The 12,141-nt window shown below is 37.3% G+C and overlaps 2 protein-coding genes across 2 annotated transcripts; both read right to left on the reverse strand.

The window, feature by feature from the left end:
- Nucleotides 1–4,714: 4,714 nt before the first annotated feature.
- LOC108898286 (cystatin-B) lies at nt 4,715–5,743 on the reverse strand. The gene is made up of 3 exons (XM_018698235.2): nt 5,575–5,743; nt 5,369–5,470; nt 4,715–5,020 (listed from the first exon to the last, which is right to left on the reverse strand). The coding sequence occupies exons 1-3, from the start codon at nt 5,668–5,670 to the stop codon at nt 4,892–4,894; spliced, it is 327 nt and encodes a 108-aa protein (XP_018553751.1). The 5' UTR covers nt 5,671–5,743; the 3' UTR covers nt 4,715–4,891.
- Nucleotides 5,744–6,810: 1,067 nt separating this feature from the next.
- LOC108898287 (cystatin-B) lies at nt 6,811–7,963 on the reverse strand. The gene is made up of 3 exons (XM_018698236.2): nt 7,799–7,963; nt 7,583–7,684; nt 6,811–7,145 (listed from the first exon to the last, which is right to left on the reverse strand). The coding sequence occupies exons 1-3, from the start codon at nt 7,883–7,885 to the stop codon at nt 7,017–7,019; spliced, it is 318 nt and encodes a 105-aa protein (XP_018553752.1). The 5' UTR covers nt 7,886–7,963; the 3' UTR covers nt 6,811–7,016.
- Nucleotides 7,964–12,141: the final 4,178 nt, after the last annotated feature.

Genomic DNA, 12,141 nt, shown 5'->3' on the forward strand with positions numbered 1-12,141 from the left:
AGATTTTTCTGCACAAAGAAGTGCACAACTTCTCTCCGAGTTACCTTTAAATTCACATCCTATATTTTCAGGAGCATAAATTTGCAGAAATCATTCAAGTGGAAAATGTGGCTCTGTACAGTTCACACTCACATATAGACCCGGTCTGACCTCTGAGGTTGTGGGGGAATTGTTCTACACTGATGGCATCATGAATTTGCTGATTTACTGCAGAACAAGGTGAAAGTATTGCAGTATGTCATCTGACCTCCACCCTAATGAGCACCTGTGGAGAATTTTTGAAGAGATGAGTTGAGCAATGTAATGCAGCACTCCCCATCAAAGGCTGTCCTGGAATAGTGTGTCACAAACTTGTACACTTGATCTGCAGTGCAGAACATAAAAGTAAGGGAGGGCACAGTAAGTATTAGAATATTAAATACTTGCCCGACTGACTCAAGGGTGTACTCATTTTTGCAACCCCAGCCTTACACAAAGCTGCCTGATTCACTTATTTTACAGATATAAATGACCTATATTTCTCTGTTGTTATTAAGTATAAGTTTAATAAATTTCAGTTTGGTCATGTCATGGTGCTCATTTAGAGAAAAATATGTCTTAATGCTCAGAGGGGGTTTACTCATGTATTTTACAGTCAGTGTGTACAACAATATAATGTAACTGAGTACTTCTACTTTGTGATACTGCAGGTTTTACATAAGATTGTAATGATTTGATTTTATTTGTAAGCTAAGACATTGTTTATAAAAAAAAAAAAGTGGTGGTTAATTCATTTGTTTCTGACTCCATGTGCAAGTTTTTCAAAAAACTTTATTATTTTGTTTAACTTATGCTCACATGCTGCATATTCCTAGTAAAGCTGTATTTAATCAAACTGCCACAAACTAACATAAATGGTGTTATTTCAGTTGAGAGGTGGATGGGATACAGGCAAGAGAACATACAAGAGAATGTTTTTCCTATTATATCAGATTAATGAAGACTCACTGATGTTAACTGTGTATAAGATTGTGGCTAAACACAGCCACACTTATAAGGAGTGGTCAACATAATGACTGAAATAGATGTGGTTCCTTGTTTGCTTCTTTGGGAGGCATATAAGAACTAATCATTTCTCCCACACCCTTTATCACCCTGATGAGACTTTAAGATTAAACAGGAATCATTTTAGCTAATGCTTGTATATTTGATATAATGAAGGATCAAAGCATGTACGCATGTATGACAGATTAAAATGTGTGAGGTGCTGGAACAGCTGCATTTATGCATGCTGCATGTCAGACTAATCAAACTAAATAAACTAATTAGCAGATACAGACCACTGTGGTTATTTCTTAAAGGAAAAAAATGGTTTTCATTGATCCACAGGAAAATTATCTGAAGTATTGAATTTGGACTGACCTACACATAACAAGACTGCATACAGACACAAAACACACACAACTTTAAAGGTGCTGGTAAGTGGCAGGCTAGCTGTTTCCAAAGTTCTTCCAGTCTGTGGTCTAAGCTAAGCTAACTGTGGCTTGGCTTTAGATCATTCAGCGTACAGATATGAGAGTGGCCTATTCTCCTCATATACCTCTCAGCAAGAAAGCCACTCAGCATATTTCCCAAAATGTACAACTTTTCTTTAAATACAATTGAAATATTGATTCTGCTGTTTGCCTCATACAAACATTTGAAGATTGGGATGTTTCAATGCTAAATGTGTCAAAGTAAAATCTGGGCTTCTTTACTTTCCTACTAAAAAACTGGCTGCATTCTTTTCTATCAAAGCCCATGTCAGGTGATGGAGGCCTCGCATGCACGACAGACTTTATAATGACAGTAAGAATTTGTACAGTTATTACTCAACAGTGACCAATTTTCCTCCAGAATTTCAGTTCTGAGAACTTGCTTAATCTGAGAAATACAGATATAAAGGAGTGTTTTCTTTTATGTCTGTGAAACTCCTAATTTACCTCCTCAGTATTTTGGAATGGCAAGTCTTTCACACACACCCTTTATCACTACATAGACATGTAAAGAATGCAAGAAATCATCATTTCTTACTCCTTCACATCAAATTCCTCAACAACTAGTGAGTAAACACCAGTAAGTGCAAATTTTAGATGTGGATTTGTAGATCCACAGCAATCCACAGCAAATTTAATATAAAAAAAAATATATGAGGTACATGCACCGTATATGAACTACAGTGAGAAAGCACTCTACATCTTTTGAACATGCAATCATGATGACTAATTAGAAGATATGTGGACAAAAAGGTCGACAGATTTTAGGTTGATTTCAACGTCTCAAAAGAAAAGGTTGTCATTTAAAATCCCCTTTTTAGCATTCAAGCAGCATTGAATGGCTTGTAGAGCAATGTTACAACAAAGTAAGTTATTAATTGGTTATATAATTGATGATATAATATAACTATAATTATACTATAATTTGTAGTCACATCACGTATGACATGTAAACACACCCCGGAAGATGCAGAACAGCTGCATTATTATTGACTGAAAATGTGTCAGTAATCAAAGAGCACAGGCAGGAGAACATAAATGTAATTTCTGTTTCCTACACTGGAGGGACCCAAACATTAAAAACCTGCGTGCAGTCAGCCAGGCACAAAAAAGTAGAGAAATTGAGATGATGAAATTTACATTAATAGCACTTGAATAATCTAAATTTGGTTATTTAAACATTTTGGAGCACATTAAATACAAATGTATTTTACTGTTAGACATTAAAGTACCAATTTAGTTGCTTTACTTTTGGATAATAGTACATTTAGCAGTTAAAGCTCATCAAGTCACCCTTTAATAGTGAATAATGTTAATCAAACAGTAAGAGAATTTATTGTTAAAGATATTGGTATAAGAAGGATGGTATTATTTCCTCATGTAAATCATGTGTCAGTAAAAAAAAAAAAAAAAAAAAAACTCATGATGAAATAGGAGATCTGTTCTTACTATTTAATTTGTTATTAGAGACAGAAATCATGCAGCATGTGCTTTACAAAGAGGAACAGCAGTCACAAGATGAAACTGACTGTCTGGGATGTGACTAATAACTGCGGTCAACTCAAAATAAGGTTGCATGATTAATGGTACAGTTTCAACATATTTAACTACATGGCTTGGACTTGGTTTGGCTTGGGTGTGACTTGGAGGATGGCTTAAATCACAAGTTTCACAGAGACAGTTTAGTCAGCAGGGTCAACAGTTTAGTTTAAGTAAGAGCTATTGAGCACAGAATGAAGGAATGTGATGTGATGTGTTTTTGTGTTGAGAGGTTGTAGTCTGTGCTGTGCCAGAATAATGTATAGATACAAGATTCAACATGTATCACTGTTTGAACACTGACAAGGATTTGGTTTGGTGAGTTCACACAAAACAAAAATCTGACATCATATACAGTAAGCACACTGGGTCATAAAACAAGTAGTAAAAACTACAGAAAGCTCTAATGTGACTGACAGACGAATACAGGACTGTGTGTTAGCTTAGTCTCCTTTTGTTTTCTCTGGCCTCTGTAGGTCTTGTCAGTCCATTTGCATGTATACATATTTATCACCTAGATCCTTTACAAACAGATCAATCACCAAGTCCATAGGGTACATTCAGTATTGTGGGTGTGACTCAGAAATATATGTGTAGCTTGCACAATGTTTTTTGTTCAGACAAAATGAAGGAATTTGCTGTATATACTGGTCCATGTTCCTCACAGCTCTGTGTCTGTGGAAAAACACATTCAGTGTTTAAGACTGTAGAAGTGTAGATAAGCTCATAATCATAATAAATATATTTTTTAAACATTTCCCTTTAAATTATAGGAAGAATCAAGTTCTTTATTTCAAATAATAAATATATCCCCTTATTTTAAGCTGTAGCAAAATACACTCTACTTTAATTCCCCTTCATTTATCATGTACAATCAGTATATAAATATGTTTTATTTGTTTTTAACAACCTTGGTGGTTCGATTCCTGGCTCCTCCAGTCCGCATGCCGAAGTATCCTTGGGGAAGATACTGATACTGATACTGAAGATACCAAATCGCCCCCGATGTGTGTGTGCATCTGTGAATGAATGTGTTATAAGTACAGTCCATTTACCATTTACATTAGTGTTCATGTATCTGTTGTTCTATAACTCCACCTGTGGCAATAATGTGTAAATATATATTGAGTGACAATATGGTGAAACACTGTAATAAAATAGTTGGTTATTGAAAAATACGGTACATTGATAAATACTTGTGAATGTCCTTATATTTGCTTGTATACTGTTACAAATTATTTGTTCCATGTTTATATACTGATTATAAATACTAGGGGTACTCCAAACCTATAGTGCTACTGTTAAAGGTGTATTGTATTTCTGTGCGTTTTTTTTCTGAAAGCTTGTGTGGCTGGAAAAAGGTATAAAATCACAGCACTCTGCCTTCATTTCTAATCCACAGCAATGCTACACCACCTGTCACCACACCCTGTCACCACACCCTGAAAACTGTGCTTTATAATTTGTCAGTATTTAGCAGATTGAGCTGTCTGCATGCCTCTGACTTGGCTTAGGCATAAAAAAAAGGCGTATACATTAAAGAGGGGTAAACAAAAGTGTATTTTCTGAAGTCACTGTACGCCCTGCCCCACAGCTATTTTACAAATCAGAAACCACCACAAAAAGAAAAGCAACGCTAAAGAAAATCACAACAAATCAGATTAATTCAATCATCTTTTTTTATTCACCTTGGATAAACTCCTCTCATCATGATCTACATTACATATACAGTATGTTATTACATGGTAGGAATGGGTGACATTGTGTAATGTAGCTGATTAAAATGAGAGTGCAGCCTGTAGGCTCTGATGAGATGCTTGGCTTGGTTTGTGATCCCATTAGAAGTACTCAATAGGGTCATGCTGGCTCTTGCTGTGCTGCATATCAGTCAGTTCAAGCTCTCCTCCATAACATGGGAGTTTTTCCCAAACACGGAGGTGAATATGTTCATCTCCCCCCACATGGACCTGCAAGGAAGCAAAAGTAAGTGTCTGTCTCTGATGAACCTGAGTCCAATAACCACTCTGCTTTTAGCTCTGTTCTGTTCTCCATTAACTGCTGAGAAAAACATCTGGGTCCTTAGGTGCTTAGGTCCTTAAGAGTCTGCAAAGTCCATTGATAATTATCTGTGGGTTTGTCACTATAAGTGACTCCCTTCACACACAAGTCATGTGACCTATTGTTTATGTAGAGAATATTATAATAATTGATAATTGATAACAGCTGCTTTAAATCTTGTTGCTAGAGAGTACAAACTGTTTCCAGTCATTAATCTGTCTTAAAGATGACCTCTCTGTCTTGTAAATAATAATCACCTTAATGAAGTAGTTGGTTCCTGCCACAGGCTGCGTCCTATAGGTCTTGGCTGTGAAAACATCATAGCTCCTTCCTGCTTTTTGCTCTGCATGGGGCTTCATCTGAGGAACAATGAAGTGACAACAATATCAAAATGAAACACAGGCACTGTTAAAGGTGTGTGAATAGTTTTGTGGGACTCAATTATCTTTCTTTGTCTACTTACACTGTCAGCGATCTTTTGAACTTTGTCATCTGCATCAATTGGCTCGGAAGGACCCCCACACATACCTCCACAAATCAGCATTTGGTTGTCTGACATCTTTTGAGGCTGGGATCAGCAGAGAAATGGATTAAACTGGTTGTGTCTGTGTCTGTGAGGCATTCAGGCTGAGTCAGTGAACTATATGACTCTTTGGATCGCAGAATCAGCATAGGAGGAGGGGTGGGGTGCTTTTTAACGATGTCACAAGCCGAATGAAACAACAAAAAGTGTCTGATTTTGAATGACTAGAGGAAACTTGTGTAAATTTCTAGTGTAGTTAAATTGATTTAAAGTGACAGAAAGGGAGATTTGTAAAATATATTTCAGTGTTTCTCTCTGTCCGTCCCCCTTTACAGACAGTTTGTGTTAGTCCGAGGCGTGGCTGTGTTGGGATGTGACAGCTGAGCAGTGTGTTCAACATACTGCTGGGAAGTGAAAAGTTTGGACAGGAGACAAGTGATACCTGGAAAGACAAAACTTGTGGTTTCCATGTTGATAGATTTGGAGAGTGAAAGATGAGTCATAACTAATTAAACAGCTTCATAAGCTTTTTTCTTTTTTCTTTTTTCTGGTATTTCCTTTTTAAACTCTGTTGTGTAGCAGATCCATACTTCCCAAAATAAAAAGTGAACTCAGGATTAAAAAACTCTCTGGAGGGCCAACATCTTGTTTGGTAACTTACTGCCTTCCATATGTGAATGTGTTTGTGTTGTTTGTGTTATACATTAAGCTGATGGCTCAGCAGTATGTAATGTAGTTAAAATGGTGCCCATTTCAATCAGCTACAATAAAATACATGTTAATGTACTGATATTAAAGATCAAATAATATGAAGCAGGCTATCCTGCATTATGAGACCTGCTGGATACCTCAAGTAAAACTTTCAGTGCAACACTGAAGTAAGCTGCAGACTCAGCAGTTAAGGGAAAAGTTAAGGGAAACATAAATTGCAGTGCTGAGCACCTCTTAGGCTAATGTCGCAAAAGCATGTTAAATACAGTCTGAAACCCACTTTCAAATTTATAAAGCCTTTATTCTATTCTAATGAAAATGCAAAAAATGAAGATGTCATGGCTTATTTCACATGAAGACCACATTGGACCAGGTCCAGATCAAAAACCTCTACACTTAAGACTGGTGAAATCTGGACCAGGTTATGCCAGAGAGACTAGAGAGGTCAGTGATGGTCAGACAGACTGAAACAGCATCCATATCATTTTTTACTTCACCTTGTACAAAACCATTTTGACACATTTTGACACAGTCCTATCATCATGATCTACATTACATATACAGTATGTTATTACATGGTAGGAATGGGTGACATTGTGTAATGTAGCTGATTAAAATGAGAGTGCAGCCTGTAGGCTCTGATGAGATGCTTGGCTTGGTTTGTGATCCCATTAGAAGTACTCAATAGGGTCATGCTGGCTCTTGCTGTGCTGCATATCAGTCAGTTCAAGCTCTCCTCCATAACATGGGAGTTTTTTCCAAACACGGAGGTGAATATGTTCATCTCCCCCCACATGGACCTGCAAGGAAGCAAAAGTAAGTGTCTGTCTTTGATGAACCTGAGTCCAATAACCACTCTGCTTTTAGCTCTGTTCTGTTCTCCATTAACTGCTGAGAAAAACATCTGGGTCCTTATCTGTTAAATGTTCCTCTTTGTTCACCATCTAGTCACTGTCTCTGACTAAAGTGAACTTGAGAGTGATGACAGTGAATCATAACATGAAATCCATGAGGTGGAAAACAAAAACAATAGAAATGAGGGGAGCTGCAGAGTCCAGTGATAATTTCCTGTGGGTCATCACTGTAAGTGACCCCCTTCACACACAGGTAATGTGATTATAGCTGCTTTAAGTCACATTCGATCTTGTACTTAAAGAGTAAATTTCATTTCCAATCATCAATCTGCCTTAAAGATTATATTTTTTCAAGACCTCTCTGTCTTGTAAATAATAATCACCTTAATGAAGTAGTTGGTTCCTGCCACAGGCTGCGTCCTATAGGTCTTGGCTGTGAAAACATCATAGCTCCTTCCTGCTTTTTGCTCTGCATGGGGCTTCATCTGAGGAACAATGAAGTGACAACAAACTCTAAATAAAATACAGGTCTTATTGAAGGTGTGTGAATTGTTCTGACAGAACCAAGTCAAAGTGTAATCATCTTTTTTTCTACTTACACTGTCAGCAATCTTCTGAACTTCATCGTTGGCCTCAGCTGGCTTGGAAAGACCCCCACACATCATTGGCATTTCTTTGTCTGACATTTTTTGAGTCTAAAATCAGCAAAGAAATGCACTAAACTGGTTGTCTGTGTCTGTGAGGGAAACTGAATCAGTGAATATATGATGCCTTGGGGCATACCATCAGTGTTGGAGGAGAGGGTTGTGAGTTTTTTTTTTTTTTAACCATGTCACAAGCCAATTAAAACAACAAAAAGTGTCTAATGTTGAATAACTATAAATATAAATTACTTAACTAAATTTATAGTGTAAATAAATTCAAGTAAGAGAAAGGGTGGTATTTAAAGTGTATTTCAATATTTCTCTTTGTCCGTCCCCCTTTACAGTTTGTGTTAGTCCGCGGCATGACTGTGTTGGGATGTGACAGCTGAACAGTGTGTTCAACATACTGCTGGGAAGTGAAAAGTTTGGACAGGAGACAACTGACAGAAAAAAACTAAAGAGGTTCCATGGTATTTCATGGTATTCCATTGGGCGGATCAACACATACACTAAATAAACAGCTTCATAAGCTTTTTTCCTCTTTCCTGTATTTCATTTATTCCTGCCACTCTTTGTATATTGCTTTTCAAAACAACTCTGTACTCATTTTGTATCAATGTTTTGTATTTTGTAATGTATTTTGTATCTCATTTTGTATGGAGAAAAAAATCACAACTGGTCAAGGTTAAAAACAGATGATTTTGAATCAATGGTAGGAGTGTTCAAAATAAATGGGGCAGACTGAGTCAATGTGTTTTCACATCCCCAGATACATATTTAAGAAAACTGTAGGGTTTCTTAAAATATGAAATTATAAAATTGCCTTTGAAGTCATCAAAATTTCATGAACAACTGAACTATAGGACGATGACATTTACCCAAAATTTTACTCCATATGGCTCCATCTTGTGGAACAACAGAACAATTACAGTCAATAGAAAACCTTATCCAATCAAAAAAGGAATGACAATAAAATCATTTTTGTTGTTGACCTGACAGGTGATTATGGCTATTTCTTACAAATTTACCTTAGGAAAGGTTTGATTGACATTTAATTCAGCTGAATATTTAAAGCTATACCACTCCCCATGGGGCACATGATACAAAACACAGGCCAGTGGCACTAACATCCCACCTGATGAAGACCCTGGAGTGGCTGATTCTCGTTCATCTCTGCCCCCTGGTGAGACAGAACCCACTGCAGTTCGCCTACCAACCTGGCATCGGTTTGGATGATGCAGTCATCTACCATCTTCACAGAGCTCTCTCTCACCTGGATAAACTGAGCACTGTGAGAATCATGCTCTTTGATTTCTCCAGTGCTTTAAACACTGTACAGCCTATGCTCCTGAGGGACAAACTGGAGCACATGGGGATGGACCAGCATCTCATATTCTGGAATTTGGACTATCTCACCAACTGACCACAGTATGTGAGGACACAGGACTGTGTGTCTGACATGGTCATCTGTAGCACGGGGGCCCCGCAGGGAACAGTTCTGGCTCCGTTCATCTTCACCTTCTACACTACAGACTTCATGTAGAACTCACCTCATTGCCTACTGGGGAGAAGAACATATTCACCTCCGTGTTTGGAAAAAACTCCCATGTTATGGAGGAGAGCTTGAACTGACTGATATGCTTTAAGACAGATTAATGACTTAAAGCAGCTATAATCAATATTTTTTTCTTTATTAACAATAGATCGCATAAAGTATAGTAAATATCATTTCCTATATCTATCTACTCTTGTACTGGGGGAGGTTCAGGAAGCAGCCCGTGTCTTGTGAGGGCTTTTTTTTTTTTTTTTTTACAGGCAGACATCAGGATGCCATGTATGTATTTGTCAAAATGCCACATGTTGTTTATTATCCAAGACATTGCTTAAAATAAGTAGATAATTCATTTGTTGGTGACCCCTGGGCATGGCCATGTGCAATATATGTTGTGTTGTTTTGCAAATAAATTATGGGACTTGTTAAACTTTGCGCATTTGCACAAAAATATTAGTAATTTTGTTCACGTCTAGACCATGATTCTAGTTCAGAGTGCTTTTTTTATTTCACTTAAATTATTCAAACACAGACAAACTCCAGATGGACAGAAAAACTTTTGGCTTTTGGCTTTGCACGTAAGTAATACATGTAGTGACAATCATTTTTAATTCTTATATATTTTTTATGTATTTTACACAGAACAGGTTTAACAGAGAGATTGTGAACTATGATATGTGCTGACCTGATAAACCATTTACATTTATTTCATATTTGATTAATTGATTGGTGGATTCCCAGAAAATTTATTTTGATAATTGTCAATAAGTCAAAAGTCAATATTTGCCAGGTTTTTTGTTTGTTTTGTTTTATTAATTTCTGACATTATATATACTGAGCAATCAACTGATAATTAAGGAAAAATAATAATGAACTTTGTGTTAGTATGACTTAATGCATGCCATTTATTTTTATTGTTTATCTTACAGTTTTATCGCATTGTGGTACTTTTATTTCAGTGATGTGTGAGAGTTACTATGGTAACAGTTGATGGTATGTTTATGTGATGTGGAGCAGAGGTCTAAAGGTTGTATATGTTTCTACCTTCAGATGGAGCAGGACACCTGGACAGCGCTTCTTGTTCCTGTCCCCAGTTCCTCCATCATCCCTCAGGTCGTCCTCCACAAGGTCCCTGTGCCAGCCTGTCACAGCGTTCTACCTCTCCCCTCTCTCTCCCCTCCTGCCTCCTCCTCTGCCTCTTCAATCTCTTCTCTCCCCTCTCCTTTTCCCCTCCCTCTCCTCTCCCCTCACTCCTCCTCTTCTAGCTTCTTGTCTCCCGCCCATCCTGAACCACCCACTGAGCCTTTGGAGGTGTGCCCCCCTGGACCACCTGAGCCATCCAGTTCACAGGGGTGGTTTGGGAACCATTACCAAGTCTCCAGGTAAGTCGGTTTTTTAATTTCCTTTTCATGAAGAAGAGTGTTTACAGCGTCATAGTTATTCATTTTATTTTATTTTATTTTCCTTAAATTTCTGTGAATGATTTGGATTGAATTTATTTGATTTGCTTTGAAATTGATTGATTGAGGGTCTGTGGTGTTCTTGTTGCTGCACCACGACTCAGGCAGGGTGTCTGCACAGAGCGAGTGAGGGTCCACTGTAGTGAGTCATTGCATTGCGATAGGGGAGAAATAATTTAGGAAGGAAAAGGTGAGATGATACATACAACCAGGAGGAGAGGAGGAGGAGACCCCCTGAAGAAAAAGGTAAGTATTTCATCTTATCATCAGATTTCATGCAGTTATTAATTATATCTCTGTTTATCTGATTTCAATCTGCCTGTCTTCTGTTTTTCTTTTAGAGAGACGACGAAAGAGGAGAAGAGAGGAGAGTAGGAGGTAGGGCAACATGACATATAAACCTTCTCATATAAAAGGTAAATATTTCATGTTATTACCAGATTTAATGTAATGATGAATTATACCTCTCTTTACCTGATTTCTAAAGTTTTTAACTACAACCTGTTTGTCTTCTGTTTTTCTTTTAGAGAGGAGAGAGAAGAGATGAGGAGAGGAGGTGGAGTGAACACTCATATAAAGGTAGGAAGCTAATGTCTGAAAGCAGCTTTACCTTACATGTAATAAATGAGAGTAAAAACTGAAACGTTTTTCTCTTCTTGTGTTTTCCTTTGCAGTGAAGAAAACTCTGAACTGCCACTTCACTTAACTACAAGTGACCAAGTGAAGCACATTTCTCCAAAGATTTTTGTCATGATCAAACTGTTCAAAAACAAGAGTTTGAAATACAAAGTGACAGAAAGAGGAAATATCTCTGGTTTTTCTGGCTTACTTGATGTTATATGTTGGAAGATCAGCGTGCACTTTGATAGTGTTATATTATTATGTTTAGTACAGATCAGCCATTTCCAAACTTCAGCTTCAGTTAAATGATTGCACAAAGAGGGAGAAATTATATGATAATATATGAAGTGTTTCATAACATCCGGGTACACTCAAAAATATCCAACTCTCCTTCCCCAGTCCCTTTATGTTAGGTGAAATACTTAAAGGCATATAACACCTCTGTCATGTAAGCTAGATCTCCAGTTCCTTAAATTTACATGAATGAAATCTTGCTGGTGTGATCAGGATGAGCCCAAAGCTTCACTGAGGCAGAAAAATGTGTGCATAAAATCTCAACATTCCAATTCAGCTTTAAGCATACAAATTCATATATTGAGGATGTCAGTACACTGACCAGTGCATGCTGAAGACAGAGAGGAAAGCAAATGTAAAACCCAATGTGG

The sequence above is a fragment of the Lates calcarifer genome, linkage group LG24, assembly GCF_001640805.2.
Source record: "Lates calcarifer isolate ASB-BC8 linkage group LG24, TLL_Latcal_v3, whole genome shotgun sequence".
Classification (NCBI taxonomy): Eukaryota; Metazoa; Chordata; class Actinopteri; family Centropomidae; genus Lates; species Lates calcarifer.